Source organism: Malaclemys terrapin, chromosome 3, assembly GCF_027887155.1.
Source record: "Malaclemys terrapin pileata isolate rMalTer1 chromosome 3, rMalTer1.hap1, whole genome shotgun sequence".
NCBI lineage: Eukaryota > Metazoa > Chordata > Testudines > Emydidae > Malaclemys > Malaclemys terrapin.
In genome coordinates, this window is record NC_071507.1 from 101,048,253 (window position 1) to 101,068,976 (window position 20,724).

Consider the following 20,724-nt stretch of genomic DNA (forward strand, 5'->3'; position numbering starts at 1 on the left):
ACTTCTTGAATCCACGTCATAAATGTTGCTTAAATTCTTGGGGAATGAGCTCTTATCCCATGAGGAGGAGGAAGATTAAACAACTGATAGAGAAAAATATGGCCAGAGATCCATTCTGAGATTGCTTGACAGGATACAGCCTGACCTTTTCCACTATGGTGACAAAAAGTTTAGGGGATTTCCTGATTCTTTTCATTCTCTGCTGTTAAAAAGCTAAGGCTTGCCAAACATTGAGGGAATGGAGCCTCCTTTCTTCTAAGGATGCATGAGGTTTCAGGAAGAATACAGGTAAATGGATAGACTGGTTCAGATGAAACTCAGACTACTCTGGGGTTGAATTTAGGGGGGAAACGTAATGAAACCTCATCCTTATGGCAGGATTGGCCATCAACACGCCCTGATCACCAACCCTCCTGGCTCAGGTGATTCCTGTCCATCAAGGTCTCGTTCCTGGTAGTAGAGAGATGGAGCAAGAAAGCTAATGGTTCTAAAGGAGGCTTAGGGCGTACTGAGAGAACAAGATTCAAGTTCCATTGAGGAATAGACTTTTTTTTTTTTTTTTAAATAGGTGGAGGAGTTCTAATTTGGTCTCTCCAGAATCTGCTAGTGGAATCCTTCCTACTATTAGAAAGGATGTTCTGTACAGCTTCAGTGCACAATTACTCTAAGGACGATGCTCATCCAGGCTCTGAGATATAGTGGACACAAGTTGGGTTGCCTGATCTTGCCATTCCACTGAGTAAGGAGATTGGGAAACATAGGAATAATGATCAGTGCCTGAGATGACATGTGTAGGAATGTTTGGGTACCAAAACTGTCTGGGCCAGTTGAGGGCAATAAGAATAACTCATGCCCTGTCCTGCCAAATCTTGCACAAAACTTGATGCTGTAGTGGAGGGAAGGCACAGTTCATATGATCTGACCATGGAAGATGTAGAGCACTGTCCTGTGAGTGGCAACCCAGGATTCTTCTAAAACAGTATATGTTGCATTTCCTATTTATTTGGGAGGCAGATTGGTGGGGGACCCCCACAGAGCAAAAATATTGTTTACCACAGAGTTGTGAAGCACCCATTCATGATCCACCACAAAGTGTCAGCTGAGAATCCGTCAGCACATTTTGGGTTCCTGGGAGGAGGACTGCCACCAGGGCAATCTGATTATCAATACACCAGTTCCACAGACTAACCAATTCTGTGCACAGAAGGGTGGATCTCGCTCCAACTTTTTGTTGATGTAAAAGACAGTTGTGATGCTGTCTGACATTATGAGGGGATGGTGACCTTGAACAAACGGGGGAAAGTTTCAAACTGCTTGTAGCTCATAGACTCTCTAAACAGCCAGGTGCCTCGCACTGCACTGTTGTTCATGTGCGCTCCCATTAGGGATGTGTTGTTAACGATTGTCCTGTGGAGGCAAGGAAAGAATGCCAACACATAGCTGGAAGGGATTCTTCCACCATGACAAGGATTACATCACTTTGCTGGGAACAGTCACTATGGTGTTCACGACTGTTGGTTTGGCAAGTACATAGTTTGAAGCCACACTTGTAGGCGAAACAAAGGTGGAGTCTAGAAAAAGGTGTCAGGTACGTGCATGAGACCATAAGTCTTGGGGGGGGGCAGGGGAGGTCATGACAGGCACTCTGTGGCTGGTTATGATTGAGGCTATGAACTGGTCACTGAAGCCACGGATTCTGCGATTTTATGAGATCTCCGTGACTTCTTGAAAATTCTAATAATTCAATCCGGGGCGGCAGGGCTTGGACTCCACCTTCAACAAATCTGTGATTTACTGTTTATTGCCTGTGTCCTGTCCGCGAATTAATAAAAATACCCATGACAAAATCATAGCCTTAGTTATGATCTAGTCCAGGGGTGGCCAACCTGTGGCTCCTGAGCCGCATGCAGCTCTTCAGAGGTTAATATGCAGTTCCTTACCTAGGCACTGATTCTGGGGCTGGAGCTATAGATGTTAACTTTCCAATGTGCTGGGGGGTGCTCACTGCTCAACCCCCTGCTCTGCCCCAAACCTGCCCCCACTCCACCCTTCCCCCAAGGCCCCTGACCCTTCCCCTGAGCCTGCCATGCCCTTGCTCCTCCCCCCGCCCCCGCACATAGCCTCCTGCGCACGTGAAACAGTGATTTCATGGGAAGGGGGGAGTAGGAGCTGATTGGTGGGAGCTGCCGGCAGGCGGGAGGCAGTGGGGAGCAAATGGAGGGCTGCTGACAATGTACATTGTGGCTCTTTGGCAATGTACATTGGTAAATTCTGGCTCCTTCTCAGGTTGGCCACCCTGATCTAATCTATGATAAAGTTCATAGCCTGAAACAGCTCTGTCCTGCTATGGGAGACTGTCAGTAAAATCCACACATTTTGAACAATTCAGGAAGACATACCCTGTAGGGCTTTGTAACTGGCTATCCTGAACCAGAGGCTAGAAGACGAAAAAACTTTCTTTCCCAATAAGTTGAGACATTTGCCCTCCTTATCAGTTGGGGTAGATCAAGGTTGTTGTCTAGATCGCTCTGCAGTGGCTGAAGAACTAGGAGTAGGGTGAGAGAACAGGAATTCTGTCTCTTTGACAGGGACATAGTACCGTTTTTCTGCCCCTTTAGGGATGGGGATGCAGGTAGCTGGGATATTCCAGACCACCCATGCTGGTTCCAGGATGGCTTCATTAACTGGGAGGGCTATTGTACTGGAGCATGTCCAAGAGCTTGGGTTAAGGATCCTGAACCTCCTCAACAGGAATCTGCAGCTCCTGGAATTGATTATAGTCATCGGGGGGAGATGGAAATATCAGAGTCGCCACCATGTCTGGCCCTTAAGATGGCAATCTCATCAGATCTGATGGAAACATTGGATCTGGCGCATACTCCTCCTTCCTCAGTAGGGCTCAGGGACAGCTCCAGTTGTCCCCTGAAAGAGGAGGGAAGGGATGGGATGACTCCCTAGCAGACCAGACCAACAGGATGGCATTGGTCCAATGACCCCCAGTGTGGCCAAAAGGATGGGTCAAATGGGGGTCACGGTGGTCAACACTTCAGAGGTGGATGGTAAGGTGAAGGTTGGTCACAAGTTGGCACAGGGTCTTCTGACTGGGAAGGTTTGTCTTGGAGGAGGAGGACATATAGGTTCATTGGGCGGTTCAGAATCTCCCAATGAAGAAAAAAATCTATTCCAGTTCCAGAAGCAGTGCCCATGGTGCTGCTGGAGGGAAATCATAGCCCAGAAATGGAATGGGAGACAAACTCCTTCCAAAGGCCAGCTTCTGTGGTGGAGTTGCAACCTCTCTCAAAAAGGAGGGATCCAAAGAAGTAGGAGACTCTGGGTCTGGGAGAGCAAATATATCCTCAGGAGGAGAGTAGGCCTCAGCTCTTCCCAGAGTGAGAGGATTCCTGTCTGTCTGAACCACTGGAACCGCAATAAAGAAAGTCTGTGCCACAACCGTTGCAGATGGTACTGTGGGTGACCAATGCGCTCAGCAATCAGTCTTCATCAGTGCTGGAGGATCCAGAGTTTGTGCTTGGGTGGTACTGGAGACACCAGTACCACCAGACCTTGATCCACTACTAGTGAAGCCCTAGACTTGTGAGCTTTCTTATCAAGCCTCTGAGACTTAGTACGTTCTAAGTTCTCTTGGGCTGAGCTAATACTCAGTTTAGGCGAGATTGGATCTGACTTCTTCTAAGTGGATTTGAAGGAAGATTTAGCCTCAAGTTTATGAGAATGCTCCCTCCTCTCTCAACAAGACCCTACCAAAGGCTCTGTGGAAGCACACTCCTTCACTCCTGATTTGGCACACTCTTTGCTTAGCCTGGCTGATGCATAGGAAAGTGGGGTTGGGAGTTCCCTAGCTGTGGTCATATTGGGCCTCATGGCCTTTTCCATCAGGTGCAACAGGAGGCAAAGTTCCCACCCTTCCCACCTTGCTGCAATGTGGGTTTCCTCAAGGTGTACAAGGAGCATTAGAGGTCGTCGCTGACCGAGAAGGATCGCAGACAGGAAGCACAAGTTTTAAAGCCCGGAGTCCTGGGCATGGCCTAGTATCCAACCCAGACCATGCAGCAGTGAGAAGGAACTGGAGAGGTGGTCAGTCTACCCTGCCCTTTGTCTCTTCAGACAGAAGCACCAGATGAGCCAGGGTGCACGTGCGGACCAACAGACACTGCTTTCAAAATTCTCTGGCTCCAGACCCATGTGTACCCACAGTGGAATACACATACATACCAGCACTCAAAGAAGAACTGAAGTATTTCTTCCATTATGACTAGGTCCAAAACTAATACTATTGGTGGAAAAACCACAAGATCTTTAAAATTTCTCAACACAGAGCTCACCTCAGGCACAAACAACTTAAAATACGGCTTAAGGCCTTGAACAGATTTAGCAATTCACAGCTTGGCCTGTTGTCTGGTTGGATGGAGCAGGAACAATAACACTTCTAGTCTGGTCCCTATCCCTTCCTTCAACACTCAAACCTGGTTACGCTGAGGGCTCCCAAGCTTACAGTCAGGTGGCTTGAGATGTGCATATTTTAAAACACACATTTCAACGCATCACCAGATCACCTTCCAAAAATGCCACAAATTACTACTGCGCAGATAACAAGTTAATCAAGCAGGAGTTCAAATCATGGACATTTGCCTTCCAGTAATAAAAAATATGAACCATTGTTCGCTTAACAGTCTTGATTTCAACTCAAGTCAATACAGACCCTTGACAGGCTGAAATTATAACAGAATTATTTGCTCCATTTAAGTTTTCCTGGGTGAGGAATTTTGAAAAACATTATGAATCCATTTACTTAATTTCAGATTGTAATCTCTTTCAGGCAGGACTGTATTTGTTCTGTGTTTGTACAGCACCTGAGTTTCTGGTCTATGATGGGGGTGCCTAAGCACTATGGTAATACAAATAATAAAGAACTAGTGGTTTTATTCATCAATATTCAATTCTCAAGCAACAACAAAAAACTATAACTTGTCCTTTTCCCCAGTCAAGTGCTCCAGTGTTGCCAATAATACAAAAGCAGTCCTAAATACACGGATGCAAAATCTTCATATTATAATCTCCACTTCACCCAAGTTAGTACAATTATTTTTTTTACTGCCAACAGGATTAAACTCAATTAAATTAGACATGACTGTAAAATATGTTTTCTGCTCATCACTCACCAGAAGGCTTTGCCTGTGTCACAAGATGGAGCTGCTGAACATATGCCTCAAGTTCTCTCACTCTGTCAGGTACTTCTTTGAACAACTACAGCACAGCATGGAAGGGCAAAAAAAAAAAAAAAAAAAAACACCAGAAGGGTGTTTGCTTTTTAACAGCTACAAAGAAACACTCATTAACATAGCTAAAATATTGATCACAAAATATACTAAAATACTAACACTATGTTTACAATGAAAATTGTATCCTGTGCTCAGATAAGAGTTTTTATATCTATACACAGTGTAGTGTTTTATATGTGTGTGTGTGCACCTAAGTTAAGTTTGCGTCAAACAGAACAGAATTTAGACACAGGTCAGAGACAATCTTTTCCATTCTTTTCTGCCCAAGTACCCAAGCTCTGATGCATTCCCTACTAGTTGAGATATTAGCAGAGGCACACAAGATGTACTAAATGTGAGGTGAGGTTTTTAAAAAAAAAAATGTATAAAAATTATTCAACTACTAGAGCCAACCAAATTTAGTTAAACTATTATTTTGGGGGAAAGGAAAGGGAAAGGAAAAGGAAGAGGGTTACTTAGCTTGAGGAGGCAGCAAGAGTAATACAGGCATCTTTTTTTCCTCCCCACAGCTACCAAATCTCTCTTCCCCCTAGCAAATATTAAGATTCCTGACCCACAATCAAACTGTCCCATCAATCTTCACACAGAACCTCATTCACAATACTCCAGTATTCTCCTATCTTCATCAGGTCATCAAGCCAAAGAGGTCATATTTCATTAGAATTTCTAATTCCTACTATCTAAAAGGAAAGAGAATCCAGGTAAGACATGACCCACCACACTTCCCCATGTAACTTGAGTTTGGTTTTATTTAATATTTGCTATGATAATTGCAAACATTCAATTTCTTATTAAAAAGAGCTTCTGAAATGTCAATTTCTAATTGATACTTTACAGCTTGTTTAAAACAAAACAAAAAACCTGTCTCATTCTAGCTCTTTGAAGGAAAACCAGTTCAACCAGAAAGATCCAAACCAAAGGAGAATTCATACTGATTGAACAATTTTTACATGAGCTTAGCACTTAGACATGGAACAGTACTTATGCTCTACACTATGGAGTCTAGCCTTCCCCTGATGTGCATGGATAGCTTTCGAAAGCATTAGTGGGAGTCACATGTGTATGGAAAGGAGGACAGACCTCTATCTAATAAACTACTAGACATGCTGACTATACATAATTAATATGGAGAAAATACACACCTTGTTCCACTTCATATTGATAGTCCTTAAGGCGTCAGAAATTCTCTCTTTTTCCTGAAAACCAAGAATTTTATCTGAAAGTACCTCAGATTCAGTTCTGTTCAACCATTTCCATTTTTCTCCTTGTACTTCCATTTCCTCAGTTAAGCCCTACAGGGAGCAAGAGAGAACTTTAGTTTGAAGATGACTGTGCATGTGAGTGCGCGCGCGCACACACACAAATACAAATATGTTTTAATTAACTAAAGAATTTGACGTTTGGAGAGTTGATTAGGAAAAATTAACCAAATTGAACAGCATATAAACTAGAGATCTAGTAACTAAAGCCCTGTGTGGATACAAAATTTGTATCCGCATCCAATCTACAATCCACAAACATGGTCTACAGATATCCGCAGATTTGCAGGGCTCTACTAACAACATTCCAAACAACAGAAAACATTCAGAGTATTTAAAAGCTTTACTTGACTATCAGAGTTTATTTTCTTCCTGCATGAAACAGAAAAATCTGAGGAACTGAAACTAACAGAGAACAGCGAAGGGATCTGCTTTTATACATTACTTATGAAAGCTACTCAACTGCTATATGCATACTTTGGTTTGATTACCTTTTAGTGTGGCCAATATATTCAAATTATAAAGCACTGATTACCTGTCTCCCCACCTCAGTTAAAACTACAGTCTGTACCAGTTTTCAAGTCTTTAAAAACTAAGGCCCCAATCCTGCAACAAGCTCCATTCAGGCAGACACGGCAGGAAGGGGGGGAAATAGAGGTTAAGAGGAAATTTTAAAGTTACCCTTTAAAAAACCTCATTTTATTTTGATCCCTGAATCTTCCCCCCTTATTCACTCTTGCTTGTGTTAATGTTACATGGCAGGGCAGATCCAGCAAAAAGTTTGTCCTGCGTGTAGTCCCCAACTGACTTCAATGGGATTATACATGGGAAAAACTGTCTGTGTTCAGGGTCTTAAACTGTGAGCACTGCACAACAGGGAACGGGTCTTCTATTTGTCTGCAAAGCACCTAGCACAACTAAATAAATAATTACATTGTTAACAACAAGGAGAACATGTATGCAATCATTTATCCATCCACATTTTTATATATCGACACCCATCATCAGAATATCTGAGTGCCTATAATAATCATTAGTAATACTTTCCTAGCCGGGTTCTGGCTCCAAGTGTGGGCAGGAAGAATATAATGATCAGGAAATGATAAGATTAGTTTTGATAACTGCTGGTTGGGCACTATACAATAAACTGCACTTGAATGAAAAATTGATGTAATTTTAACCAATATACCCCATTTAAACAGATTTGGAGGAAGTTTGATTTTTGTATTCTATTTGGGGCTATTAGTTGAAATTTCAACCAAGTAGCATTGCCAGACAGACTGATCTGTTCCATTCTATTCGGGTCCTGATAGCATTCTCTCATTATCATGCTCACAGATACAACAGTATTATGTTCTCCATGTTCAACACTGATAAAATTTAAAAGACAACCAAAAGTATTCCATGCTGACTAAAGGACAATTAAAGAAATATTCGGCTTCCCAGTAACAGGACGCAGGTGTCATTATTTACAAGTATTTTAGTTCGCTATTTACTTGCTTATTTTCCTTAAAGTACAATAAAACATTGACACACATTGGATAACTTTATAGTACTCAAATGCATTGTGATATTAATTATAACTTCCTACATTTCAATCTCAAAAATGTTAATACAACTCACTTTGATAAGTAAAAACACCACATTAAACAAATTATAATTTGATGCCCTTGTTATAATTTTTGATGGTATTCAGTCTGTTTAGTCACATGAAGATATCTGATGTTCTGCAGTTGCCCTTATTATTTCATGTGCCACAAATTCTTTTTCTGAAGTGCCAGCTGTTGTTTTTGAACTGAGAATATAACAAAAACACTAAGGTTCCACAGCATAAGTGTGTGCTGACTTACTGCATCCAATGGCATCTTCTCCTACCTCATACACAACTCTCAACGGCCCTCAGTTAAAGCTGTCCCTTATTTTGGTAATTAATCCGATGTCACTTTATGCAATATTATTTTTCTTGTGCCTCTCCTCATTTTGGATATTTGTCCCACATTTGGACCGTGGCAGATTCAGAATTAGTGAAAGACGCACATGCACTCATACACATTTTAATCTATCTTGCCTTTAATTCTCGCAGGTTTTCTTCATGGTTGAATGTAGGTCTCATTTCCAGGGAATTTTCTACATTTTCCAACCAGCAACTAAACTCATCCAGCTTCTTCCTGTAGTCCATTAGCTGCTGATTCTCTCCTTTCAGTCTAAAACACACAAACCCGACAGCAGATAACAGACCAAAATGAAGCAAATCAATATATATGATCAAATGGAGACAACTTGATTAAAAGTGGAAGAAAATACGTATTTATTGAGAAAGACGCTTGCAGCAAATCTAATGTTTGCAAAATTTAACGTTCAAATACTAACCGCCTGTTGCAGTGTGAGATATTCTGCCCTAGCCGCTAACAGTGTGGGAATGGTACATACTATCTCCAATATGACATGCAGCTCTCTGTTTTACACTAATGACAGTTACCAAAAGAGTTGGTTTTGCTGATCAAAGGATTCTTTCCTCAACCATAAAAAAGCAAATCACATTCGAATAACTATGGCTTAAACTTTACTTTAAAAATCTCCAAATAGGTTTTTCCAAAAATCTGTATAAAATATTACATTAAAAAGTGCACATGAACCAAGACATCAGAAAGCCAAGTTTCAGAAATTACTAGGGCCTAATTGCTATAAGCCACTAAAAGACCATTGTTTGGGGAAATATTCAGGAGAGCCTCTAAACATACAAACATTGGGAAAAAACTTATTTCTGTAGCACATGAAAACTTACTCAGGTTTTGCCTAATAACTTAATCAAGAAGATTTTATTTATTTTCTATATGCAGCAGCGAAGACTTAAAATTAGATTTGTTTCAGAAAACTCAAAAATAGTATTAATTATGAGGATTTAGCTTCACAATTTCCATTAAAATTAATGACACATGGGGATTTCATATCCCACATACAAATACTGAAAATGTGCACGTTTAGCTCAGACTGCCCTTGAACTTTGATCTTTTACACAAAATTTACAGTAGTAAATGGATTCTGATCTTTATATTCTCTGATTATATTCTCTCCTTCAAAATGGATTCTGATCTTATTTATAAACTGTCCATTCAGATAAACAAACGATTGTGTATGAGGCTTTCAACTCTTACAAACAATATATTTTCTCTTTGTGTCCTCTATTACTTCATTTTTGGATTTCAGACAATATGTTCAGGTCATTGCAATTTAAAAATCAGCAGAAATGTACTTACAGCTAATTCCTCTGGGTGAGGTTGAACTGAAGTGGTCCTTCCAAATAATCTGATTTTGCAGTGAAGCCATTTTAAATAGAGAAAACTGTAGGGAGGGGGAAGAGGTGGGCTTGTGTTTGTTCGTGTTAACAGCAATCTGAGTAGTCAATTGCTGATGCTTTTATGAGAAAGTGGTTCTATGAGGCAGTTTGAAAACGGGGTCTAAATGTCAGGAAAATTCAGTCTAATGATAGTGTGCAATAGAATCCTATACCTCCTCTGGAGTCTTCTAAATGAGATTCTCCCCATCATATCTGCTCAGACACCCAAATTTCTGATTAACTTATTACCTCTGTTGTCTATCCATGATCTCAGCAGTAATTGCTTTCCAGCGTTTATTTAACCCCGCCAGTTTTTCCTGCAGGAAGCTCCCATCTGTAGTGGAGAGTTTCTGTATGATTCCTTCCCCAGTTCTGTTCAGTGTTGAAAAGCTGGTCTGATGACTGCTGACTCCTTCTTCAAGTTCCTGTCACAAGTATGAAAACCATGCAGAATTTTATTACTGACCTAAACTGACTTTGATTTATGGCTTATAACATTGAGAATGCATCCTGGCTGCATATTATTTTACCAAAAAGAGCATTTTAAACTACTTTACATCAACAATCTGCAGCTTTAAAAGAATGATTAAATGCTTGTTATTAAGTCTAGGCCAACTTGCAAATAAATATAATTTAAAAAAGACTCATGCACAATTTGCTATTGAATACAACTGAATATAAAGGAACTGACTTTAAATGGTTAGCATTAGCATCTACATTCATGCCTGTTGTTTTTAAGTGCTACATTTTTCTTTTCGTTTTTTAAGATTGCCCACAGATTGTGACTTTTCACCAGTTCTTCTCCGAACTTGTGCACACTGTAGTTGTAACCTTACAACACTTTAGCAAGGATAATTTTGGCAATGCTGCCATGATCTGCAGATATTACAAAAAAATCCAGGCAACTGAGGGAAGTCAGAAAAAGTCATGTTCAAACCTTAACATATCCCTATCAGCTAGAAAAAGCTTACATTATTAGTACAGATCTCTTTGCAACTAGAACAGAACGGACGATGATTCAAGGAAGAGAAAGGAAATGCCCTAGAAGAAAACTCCCAACAGCACTAAGAACAAGAATAAAATACAAGCAATACTCAGTAGATCATAAATTTCTCCTGTAAAACACAGGTATTTAACATTTGGATTTCTAAAATATAGACACGTGCACATTGCTAAGGGTATTTTTTTTGTTTTGGGTTTATTTTAAAGTTATGCTTTAGCCTCTTGCTTTTACAAAATTAAATTCAGATTTTATCTAAACAGAAAAATTGCTTCCCCTTTCTGATGATACATGAGAAGAACCAGGAAAACATAATTTGAAGAGGCAAAACTAAAGCAAATAATATTACATTTTTCTTTTTTTCTGGAGTCTTTATACAAAACAGTTTTATAAAAACAAAACATTTGTGCTTGCTTTCTACTCAGAATGGAAAACTAAACCCTGCAATGGCCAATTATAAATATACTAATTATTTTAAAAAGTATACCCAATTAAGGAGTACAGTACACATTAATTCTAATATATTTTAAAATGTAGCCAACTGAACCTATATATGGGAGGGAGGAGGGGGAAGAGGAGGGAAATCAATAGAAGACAGAAAAGAGGGCTTATGTCCCTAACTCCTGATTAAAACTTTTACATTTATAATCTAATTTAAAAAAAAAAAAAAAAAAAAAAAAACAGCTGAAATTACAACCAGAAAAACAATTTCAAGTTACACACAGACATATTTTCCTGCAAAACTTTAGAGGACCACCACAATTTCAAGCATATATTTTTATGCATGGGCAGATTTGAATTTTTGGCTCAAATCCATGCTAAACTTTTGTCAGCTTTCCTGTCCTCTGACCGAACGCCACGTACCTGTTGATGCATCCCAGCGGTCTCCAAATCCAGGCTACCATCTGGAGTGTGGGCATCCGCCAGTAACCCTTCAGCTTCTGTTATCCACTGTGTGAGGTCATTGAGATCGCAATGGAACTGCCTCCAGTCTTCAACTGCTCTGTCAAAACAACTGTTGGGGAACAAGAAAGGGTTTCAAAATTACCTAGACTGTTTCAGGGAAAAGAGATGGGCTGACCTGTTTATATTTAATATTAAGACTAGTTAATTCATAACAACTTGTCCTGCAAAATAGAAAGGCCTGATATATTACAGTTAAGTAAGTCTTGTACACTGAACAGTTCCTGTCATTGCACTGACTGCAAAAGCCAACCACACAAACCATCACTGCCTTCTAAATTGAAGGAGCTGAGGGCAGGCTGAAGAATATTTGGTTTCCATTACTGGGGAAATAAAGATTAATTAGCTGCAGCAAAACTGGTCTGCAGAACAATTTTTTTAAATGGTTCATACATCAGAGGGCATGAAAAATGAAATATGATTAATTGCTCAGCTTGGTTTTTTTGCTCACAAAACCATGATTTCCTGCTGCCAGAAGACTTAAAAGAGTGAAGCTAATCTTCATCACACTGCACAGATTGAGAGTGTTACCACTCCACTTCAACTGGATCAGAAAAAGGCCTGCATCCAGTAGGTCCCACAGAACTTATTACACAATAAGTTTCAATACATTTTACTTTTGCAGCATCATATTAGTGTTAAGTTTAACTTAACAGGCAAACATTTTCTCTGACATGCAAAAGGTCAAGTACAGTAGTAGTATATGTTTTCATACTAGCTAAATGGACAGGGACAGTAGGCTGACAAACAAAGGAATTAATTTATTTATTTATTTTAACAAAACCAAGAATATACTCTTAGCCAGGCATGTGACTTTTATAATTTTTGAGTGCTGACAGTATTTCTGCACTGTGTAGTAGATAAGATCTCTGACCCCAAAGGATTTACAGTTCATGTAAGACAGACAATACAGAAGACACACATAACACACTGATGGACTAGATCATGTCCCACTTCAAAATAGTGCCTTTTGTTTGCCTTTATAAAATATAAAACAGAGGGCCAGATATCCTCAGCTGATGTAAATCTGCATAGCTACATTAATGGATCTGAAGTTGAAGATCTGGTATGAGTTTAAGAAGGCAGTTCATTTTTAAAAAGAGAAATTAAGACATGGTACTAGTTTGCACAGTAGGAGCGTGAACCATTTTTCCATAAATTTCAACAGGAGTTGGATCTGGAGTTCCACTAAAAAGGAAAACCTCATAATGCTTATGTATACTTGTCTTTAAGTCATGAGATACCAAACCCTACAAATGTTGAATCAATTTTAAACTGCGAACACATAGCATCTTTTTACCAATCTCAATTTTTTCTTTGGTTTCACACACTAATATATGTTTAATTCATCCTTATATTTCTGAAATCATTGATTCTGATTGGCCATCTGTGTAGACAGATTTGGAGTTCCTGTATAAGTTCAGATATAGGTTGATTTAATTGTATCCCATCAGGAAATACCAAATCTAACTTTAATGAGCGAGTCTCATGACCACTGTGCTTCAGTTATTTACTTGCAGTGATGTAAAAAGTTTCACTTGTTGCTGATTGAGATAGATCTCATCTTTGCCAAGACTCGTGCATATTTCCTGGCCTAGATTTTTTTTTTTTTTTAAATGTTTGTTTGGCTTAGTTTTAACTATCGAGGTCAGTTAAATTGAGTTGGCTTACATCTTACAATGGTGGAAGGAGGGACTTATCTGGGCTTCAACTTGTAAACATGAATTATTCCCCCAAACTGAAATCTGTAGCATGTAATGCAACCCATTTAGAAAATGAGCAGCATTTAATTTACATACAACTTTAATCTAAAAAGTTTTGCAAACTGAGTATGCTTTAGACTAGATCAGTTGTTCTCAACCTATTTACTCTTGTGGGATGCATATGCAGCTTTCTGTGTATTATGTGGGCAGCATCTACATAATATATATATACACACTACCTGTATGGCCCTGAGGCTGTCACATGGGCCATGGCTCTGTGCTAATTGGGCCGCAAGCAGCCTGCAGGTTTATGAATCATTGAACTAGGTACAAGCGTTTTTTCTTCAGAGATCACTGTTTATTGTTCATCTTTTAAAAGCCAATGAATGAGAATGCAACACCTTCTGATTTCTTCAAATAAACTGTTATAATATCCCAACAGTAACATTTTAAGAACCATGGGCCTGGTCAGCTTCTTCAAATGGCTCCTTCATATTAGCATATATAGTTAATTTTACATTTACATTTATTCATCATTAAAAAAAAAAAAAAAAACACAAGGAACATATTGGGAAAGTTTCTTTTTTCACTAATTCCCAATACCTGCTTTGACTTCCCCCACACACCTTAAGAAATTAACCCAGTAAAATGATCCCTACAGCTAAATGGGAAAACTAGTTCTCTTTTATTGCCAATGTGCTTTTTGGAGGCTTAGAAAATGAACACATTTGTCAGGGGATATTATTACCTCATGTAATACTTAGTTAACTTAATATTTAAATGGTTATTCAAACAATACAGTGTTATTTTAAAATACCTTTTTGTCTCATAAATAAGTGACATTCATTATTTGTTTGCATGACTTTTTTTAAAACCTTATCAACCTTTAAGACTTCCATTAATTAATATAATCTGTCTCATGAGTAACCAGTTTTGCTTTTATTCTCCTTCCATTGCAAAAATTATACCTATCTATAACTCATGGGTAGACCAGAGATTTACATAAACTGTTCTGTAAAAGAACACACTTAATGCTTCTATATAAATAAGAATTTAATGAGCTCCCACATTTTAACATTCTCATTTTGTATTAACTCTTCAGTTACAACATTTGGACTGTCCAGAAAAAAGTTTACAGAGCTTTGTGAGCACACCAACATTTTCACCCTGCTCTGAACAGAATACATATAGCTAGTATATAGTCCAAACCTAGTCTAACGGAATTTGCTTTTGCAGGTAGTTGAAACAACTTAAGTCCAGGTCGAGGCTTTCTCACTAAACTTGGCTGTTGCTAAGTTTCCCTGCAGAAAAAAACCCAGTTACCTATACAATAGCTATTGTTCGTCAAGATGTGTTGTGTACATATGCATTCCACTGCAGGTTTTCATGTGCCTAATACACATTGGAGACTTTTGACAGCAGTACCACTAAGCAGTGCATGATGCGCCCCTGCTCTCCTCATGCTCCAAGTTTAAGGCATGTCTGCCTCCTCCCTTTCTGTTCCTTCACCCCACTGCAATGTGTGTAGTAGAAGGGAAAGTGGGAGGGTTGTGGAATGTATATGTGCACAACTGCAGTTACTGTACTAGTAACCATTTTTTCTGAGAATTCAACCCCATGCCATGAGGTAGAGAGATTGAAAGTTGGGATGCAAAGATTTGACCTGATTCTGAGACAGGAGATCCTTGATCAGAGATAAGTTATCAGTGACCAAATGGAGAGCTGATGTAGGTCCATGAACCAATATTGTCTCGGCCATGCCTGGACCATGAGGATTAATGTTACTTTGTCTCTTTTCAGTTTCCTGAGTATCCTTGGAATGAGAGGAACTAGAGGAATGCACAAAAAGATGACAAATTACTGGACTTTGTTCCCAGTGTGACCAATAAGCTTGTGTCTGAAGCTGACCGAGATGGACCCCCAGCCTTTGGTAGATACATCTGTTACCAGAGTCATAGCTGGTTCTGGGGAGAGAAATGGAACTTCTTTGCACTCACATTAAAATATTCCTATAAAATCAAACAGACTTACCACTTCTGATCATTGTACATCCTATTAATTCTGTCCCACTCTGCATTCAGCTGTGTTAGTGCATCTCCTACTTGAATCGCTTCAGGTCCAGATGCTTCCAGTATAACATCAGGTTGTTTCTCATGAATGACTGCAATCTGGTCCCCAAGTTTGTCCAAAACATCTTTTATATTCTACAAGCACAATGATGGCACCAACCCATTAGTAAAGTCAACACCAGCAGGAAACAAGAATAGTCAATAGCCCCTTCAAAAAACATTGTGAATATTGACAGCTGAACACTCAGAAATGGAAGACACTGGCTATCATGGGAAGAGCACCAACAGTTCATAAATTAACAGAGAAAAATGGTTTTCAGTTGCACCTTTTTAATCTTCTATCCTTTCCACAAGCTTATAAGAGGACAACATATATATTTACAGCCAAGCAGTTTTTAAGTTAAAGGAACAAGAAATATTAGAATGAACTTCACTTTTTCTCTTCTTGAGCAAAGATTGCACTTGCAATACACTGAAGGTTAATTTTTCCTTTTTCTTCCTCATCTCATCAAAACTTCCTTTGAAGTCTCATAAGAAAAGGGGTAGTTTAAATTACTCCCTGCACAATTTCGGACATACCCAGAACTGCATTAAAGTAATGTGAACATTTTAACTTTAAAGGACAAAAGGATTTCAGAGTTAATACTGCCAATTCCAAAACATATTGCAGTATTGTGTCTAGATGTTCCAGAACCTTACAGAGTTCTGGCACTATTCTGAGACTTCTCCATGATCTAGATACAATGGAATGTGGATGAAATAGCAGAATTTATCAATTGTAGTTTCATCATTTCCATAAAATTCCACACACTTCTGCATGCTATTTTTCTTCCAAAATGTATTTTAAATAATCTGAGATTGTCAAAAAGAAAAATGTGTGGGACACTACTACCTAAAACTATGATGAGTCTTTTTAAACCCATGCAGTATTACTATCATCACTGGAATTCCTCCTCTGTGGGTGCACATATACAGAAAGGAGGGAATAGGGACTGAAAACAGCATGATCATCAAAATGGATCAAAACACCCCACCCTGACAAGGCATGATGTTATAGTTATGCGTGCTTTTGAAAACCTTTGGGTGAGCAATAGTAATTGCTTTTCTCAGTGAAACAGTTCAGCTATTTTAATTCTCCATTGCTCCAAAAACTAATAAATAGTACTAGTCCAGGAGTCCTCAGACTGTGATCTGTAGAGTGCTGGTGAGTCACATGTTGCTAGCTCTTTCTCCTTGTTTCCAGCTGCTTTTAACACACTTTGCAAAGAAATTACAAAGAAGCACCGAGACATGTATACAAGCAGCAGGCAACAAGCAAAAGTAGCAGTCAGCCTAGCTACCTCTGTTAGGGGACATCGCTACAAAGGGAAGCTTGTGCAGTGAATGGGAAACATCAGAAGGCAAAAAAACATGCATGGAACAGAGACGTATATGTGGGATGAGGAATGAAATGAAAAATAAAAGGAGACCAGGTATAAGTTTAAAAAACTTTCAAAGTAAATGGGACTTAGACCTCCTGAGTATCTAATTCACTTCTGAAAATGGACTTAAGTGCTTCGGAAAATTTTACCCAGCAAGTTACTTTTTCAAAAACAAAAATTAATGAAGTATGTGAGTAGTCCCATTGACTTCAATTGGGATGAGTTATGTGCTTAGGTGCTGAATTGGGACAGGAGTATTTTCATGCTTAAAGTTAAACATGCAGTTTGCTTACTCAAACCTTATTTGTAGTAATCTCAGCTATGACCAAATACTTTCCTAATACTTTTCCAAATAAGTAACGGCTGTGGTTACTACAGGGATACGTGTATGAAATCATGGTTGAGACAGTGGAAGGAAAGTTGACCCATTAGGCACTCTCTCTTTAAATAAGGTGTTGATCACACTATGAAAAAAATTGGAATCCCTGTAGCAGTCAACATTTTAAACAGACAACTATTAAATTTCACTGAAAGAAAACAACCAACCACTTCTCACATCTCTACTTTCCATATCGAACTTGAGTGTTCCAAATTGAGAGAGAAAATATGCACTGACACGCGACAGTTACCAATAACAGCTACAGTGAGAAGGACACAAGTAGGATTTATTTATTATTTTCCACAAGATATATATTGAACCAGTATACTACACACGCTGAAAATGTAACCACTGAATCATTTCATGGTTTTCATCCCTTTTTGTTGCTCTTTTTGCAATACAACACTTGGATTTGCAATACCTTCAATGAATCTTCCTGCATAGAGAAGTCCTCATAGACACCAGTATTCAGCTCTGGTGCATTCAGCAACAGTTCAACATCAGCCATGGCCAGCAAAACTCTGTTAATTTCAACAAGGTATTCAGTAGGGAAGGGAGAGGCCCTAATTCCTGATGGATAGTTGCCTTTTAACCTCAGGAGTGGGATTGCCTAAAGAAACATAAAACGTCATTTAATTATTTATTCTTCTCAATTTAATACATTTTGGAAAAAGGAAAATCCTAAACAAAAGGCTACTGTTACAAATAAAAAATTTCTACTATATTCAGAGTAGGCATTTTCTAAATTAAAAACAAAAAACACCAGAGTTCTTTCTATCCTTTTCAAAATTACCCAATCCCACAGAGGGCCATCAGGATTATACCAGCAATTAATTTATTTATTTTTTAAATCCTTTAAAAAAAAAAAAAAACAACATCTTTTAGTTCTCCCACCTTCATTTTTATACCTCATGCCAAAAGTTATAACACTTTTTCTCCCTGGACTCATATTTACAGGAAACAAATGGAAACAAAAGATAGTCTCTGCTTTCTTGGTTGTCAGCACTTTACTGAAGACAAAATAGAGTTGTAAATTTACTCCAGCACATCCCACCATTTTTCCTCCCCCAGTCTTCTTAGCATTTTTTGCTCCCAAAAGTATTTTTAAGTATCCTCTCATACGTCTTAAGCTTTGCATGGGATGACCAAGACCCTACAAAGATTTAAAAGCATGTGAGCACTTTTCCAGCAATATTCTTGCTGAAAGGTACTTACATGGTTTCCAGCGTCATAGTTGGTGCCTCACTTTCCCTCATAATGCCAAAAAACTGTGAAACTGAGTGCCATGTTTGTATGCATACAGCATCCACTGTATCCATTTTGCAGCCACAAGAGATTAGCAACTTCTGGGGCCTCTGGAATCATCTGATGTGGTTCCTAAAGACCACAATCTGTATGGGTGAGTTCCCAGTTAGTAGATAGGGAAGTACTGGAGGTGGTAAAATGTGCCTTTCTTCTATGGCATGATATAGATGACATAAGTGCACTGGAGAGTTCCTGGAAATTAGCTCCTAAGTTGCATTGTTGCCATGTCTGGCAAAGACAGTAGTCACAGGTATATAAAACAGATTTTCTGTGGGCTGAAACATCTGGAAAGTTTCCTGTTTCAAAAGCTTGTTAATGGACAGAGGACACTGTGTCCTGAAAACACCAGAGCTTTAACATCAACCATAAAAATTAAAATCTTGCAATGAACATTCTCTGCTTTACCTGGTATATGTAGAACACGCTATCATGGTTACAAGAAGCAAATGAGTTGACAACACTGCATGATGGCACAATGAGTATCAGAACTCTATATTATTTGTAAGTTCCTTTGTGTTTTGAGCAAATGGCTTAGTAAGGAAATTGGAGAGGAAATGGAAGAGTTCTCTCTTATAGGTAAGAGGCTGTACCAGTTTACTGAAGTGCCTACAGAACCAGTGTCCTATTTGGACTCCAATTCGATGCCAAATCTACTTGTATCTTTTAAAATATAGAACAGTACTTTGGGAGCAGCTGGGGGGATAGAGGGTGAAGTGATGCTGAGTGTTATCTTCTAAAAAGTGGTTTTTTTTAAAATGACAGCAGCAAGAACATTAGTAACTTCAATGACTTTAATCAATCACCTCCGCTGAATTTTGTAGACAGTGAATAGATCACTCTTAGTACCAACATTAAGTGTAGCATGCTGCCAGTTAGCATGATGGTAGAAACACATATCAGAAGAATTCATCTAAATTTTCATCCAGTGTCTACCACTCTATATAGAAACCATGAGAAAAATTCAAAGTTACTCTAAAATTCATAAAAAGCAACAGAGGGTCCTGTGGCACCTTTGAGACTAACAGAAGTACTGGGAGCATAAGCTTTCGTGGGTAAGAACCTCACTTCTTCAGATGCAAGTAATGGAAATCTCCAGAGGCAGGTATATATCAGTGTGGAGATAACGAGGTTAGTTCAATCAGGGAGGGTGAGGTGCTCTGCTAGCAGTTGAGGTGTGAACACCAAGGGAGGAGAAACTGTTTCTGTAGTTGGATAGCCATTCACAGTCTTTGTTTAATCCTGATCTGATGGTGTCAAATTTGCAAATGAACTGGAGCTCAGCAGTTTCTCGTTGGAGTCTGGTCCTGAAGTTTTTTTGCTGTAAGATGGCTACCTTTACATCTGCTATTGTGTGGCCAGGGAGGTTGAAGTGTTCTCCTACAGGTTTTTGTATATTGCCATTCCTGATATCTGACTTGTGTCCATTTATCCTCTTGCGTAATGACTGTCCAGTTTGGCCAATGTACATAGCAGAGGGGCATTGCTGGCATATATAACATTGGTGGACGTGCAGGTGAATGAGCCGGTGATGTTGTAGCTGATCTGGTTAGGTCCAGTGATGGTGTTGCTGGTGTAGATATGTGGGCAGAGTTGGCATCGAGGTTTGTTGCATGGGTTGGTTCCTGAGTTAGAGTTGTTATGGTGTGGTGCGTGGTTGCTGGTGAGAATATGCTTAAGGTTGGCAGGTTGATCACACTGATATATACCTGCCTCTGGAGATTTCCATTACTTGCATCTGAAGAAGTGAGGTTCTTACCCATGAAAGCTTATGCTCCCAGTACTTCTGTTAGTCTCAATGGTGCCACAGGACCCTCTGTTGCTTTTTACAGATTCAGACTAACACGGCTACCCCTCTGATATCTAAAATTCATGATTGGGTTTTTTGGTAAGCTCACTTCAGGTGTTCAGCTACCAAAGCAGGGTAATTAACTACATCAGTAACAGCATGAAGTGGCATTTTTTCTTTCGTTAAGCTATTAAAAGTGATT

General features: G+C 39.1%; 1 protein-coding gene across 5 annotated transcripts in view; it reads right to left on the reverse strand.

Annotated features, from left to right (window-relative positions):
- The window catches only part of UTRN (utrophin), a 565,558-nt gene that overhangs the window by 341,309 nt on the left and 203,525 nt on the right, over positions 1-20,724 (reverse strand). For 4 of the 5 annotated variants that reach the window (XM_054021666.1, XM_054021667.1, XM_054021665.1 and 1 more), the window contains 7 exons: positions 17,853-18,041; positions 15,594-15,766; positions 11,761-11,911; positions 10,146-10,321; positions 8,628-8,763; positions 6,443-6,592; positions 5,181-5,265 (listed from right to left, as the gene is read on the reverse strand). In XM_054021666.1, coding sequence (XP_053877641.1) covers positions 5,181-5,265; positions 6,443-6,592; positions 8,628-8,763; positions 10,146-10,321; positions 11,761-11,911; positions 15,594-15,766; positions 17,853-18,041 — 1,060 coding nt within the window. The remainder of the gene's footprint in view (positions 1-5,180; positions 5,266-6,442; positions 6,593-8,627; positions 8,764-10,145; positions 10,322-11,760; positions 11,912-15,593; positions 15,767-17,852; positions 18,042-20,724) is intronic. The other variant, XM_054021668.1, reaches the window with a different exon arrangement.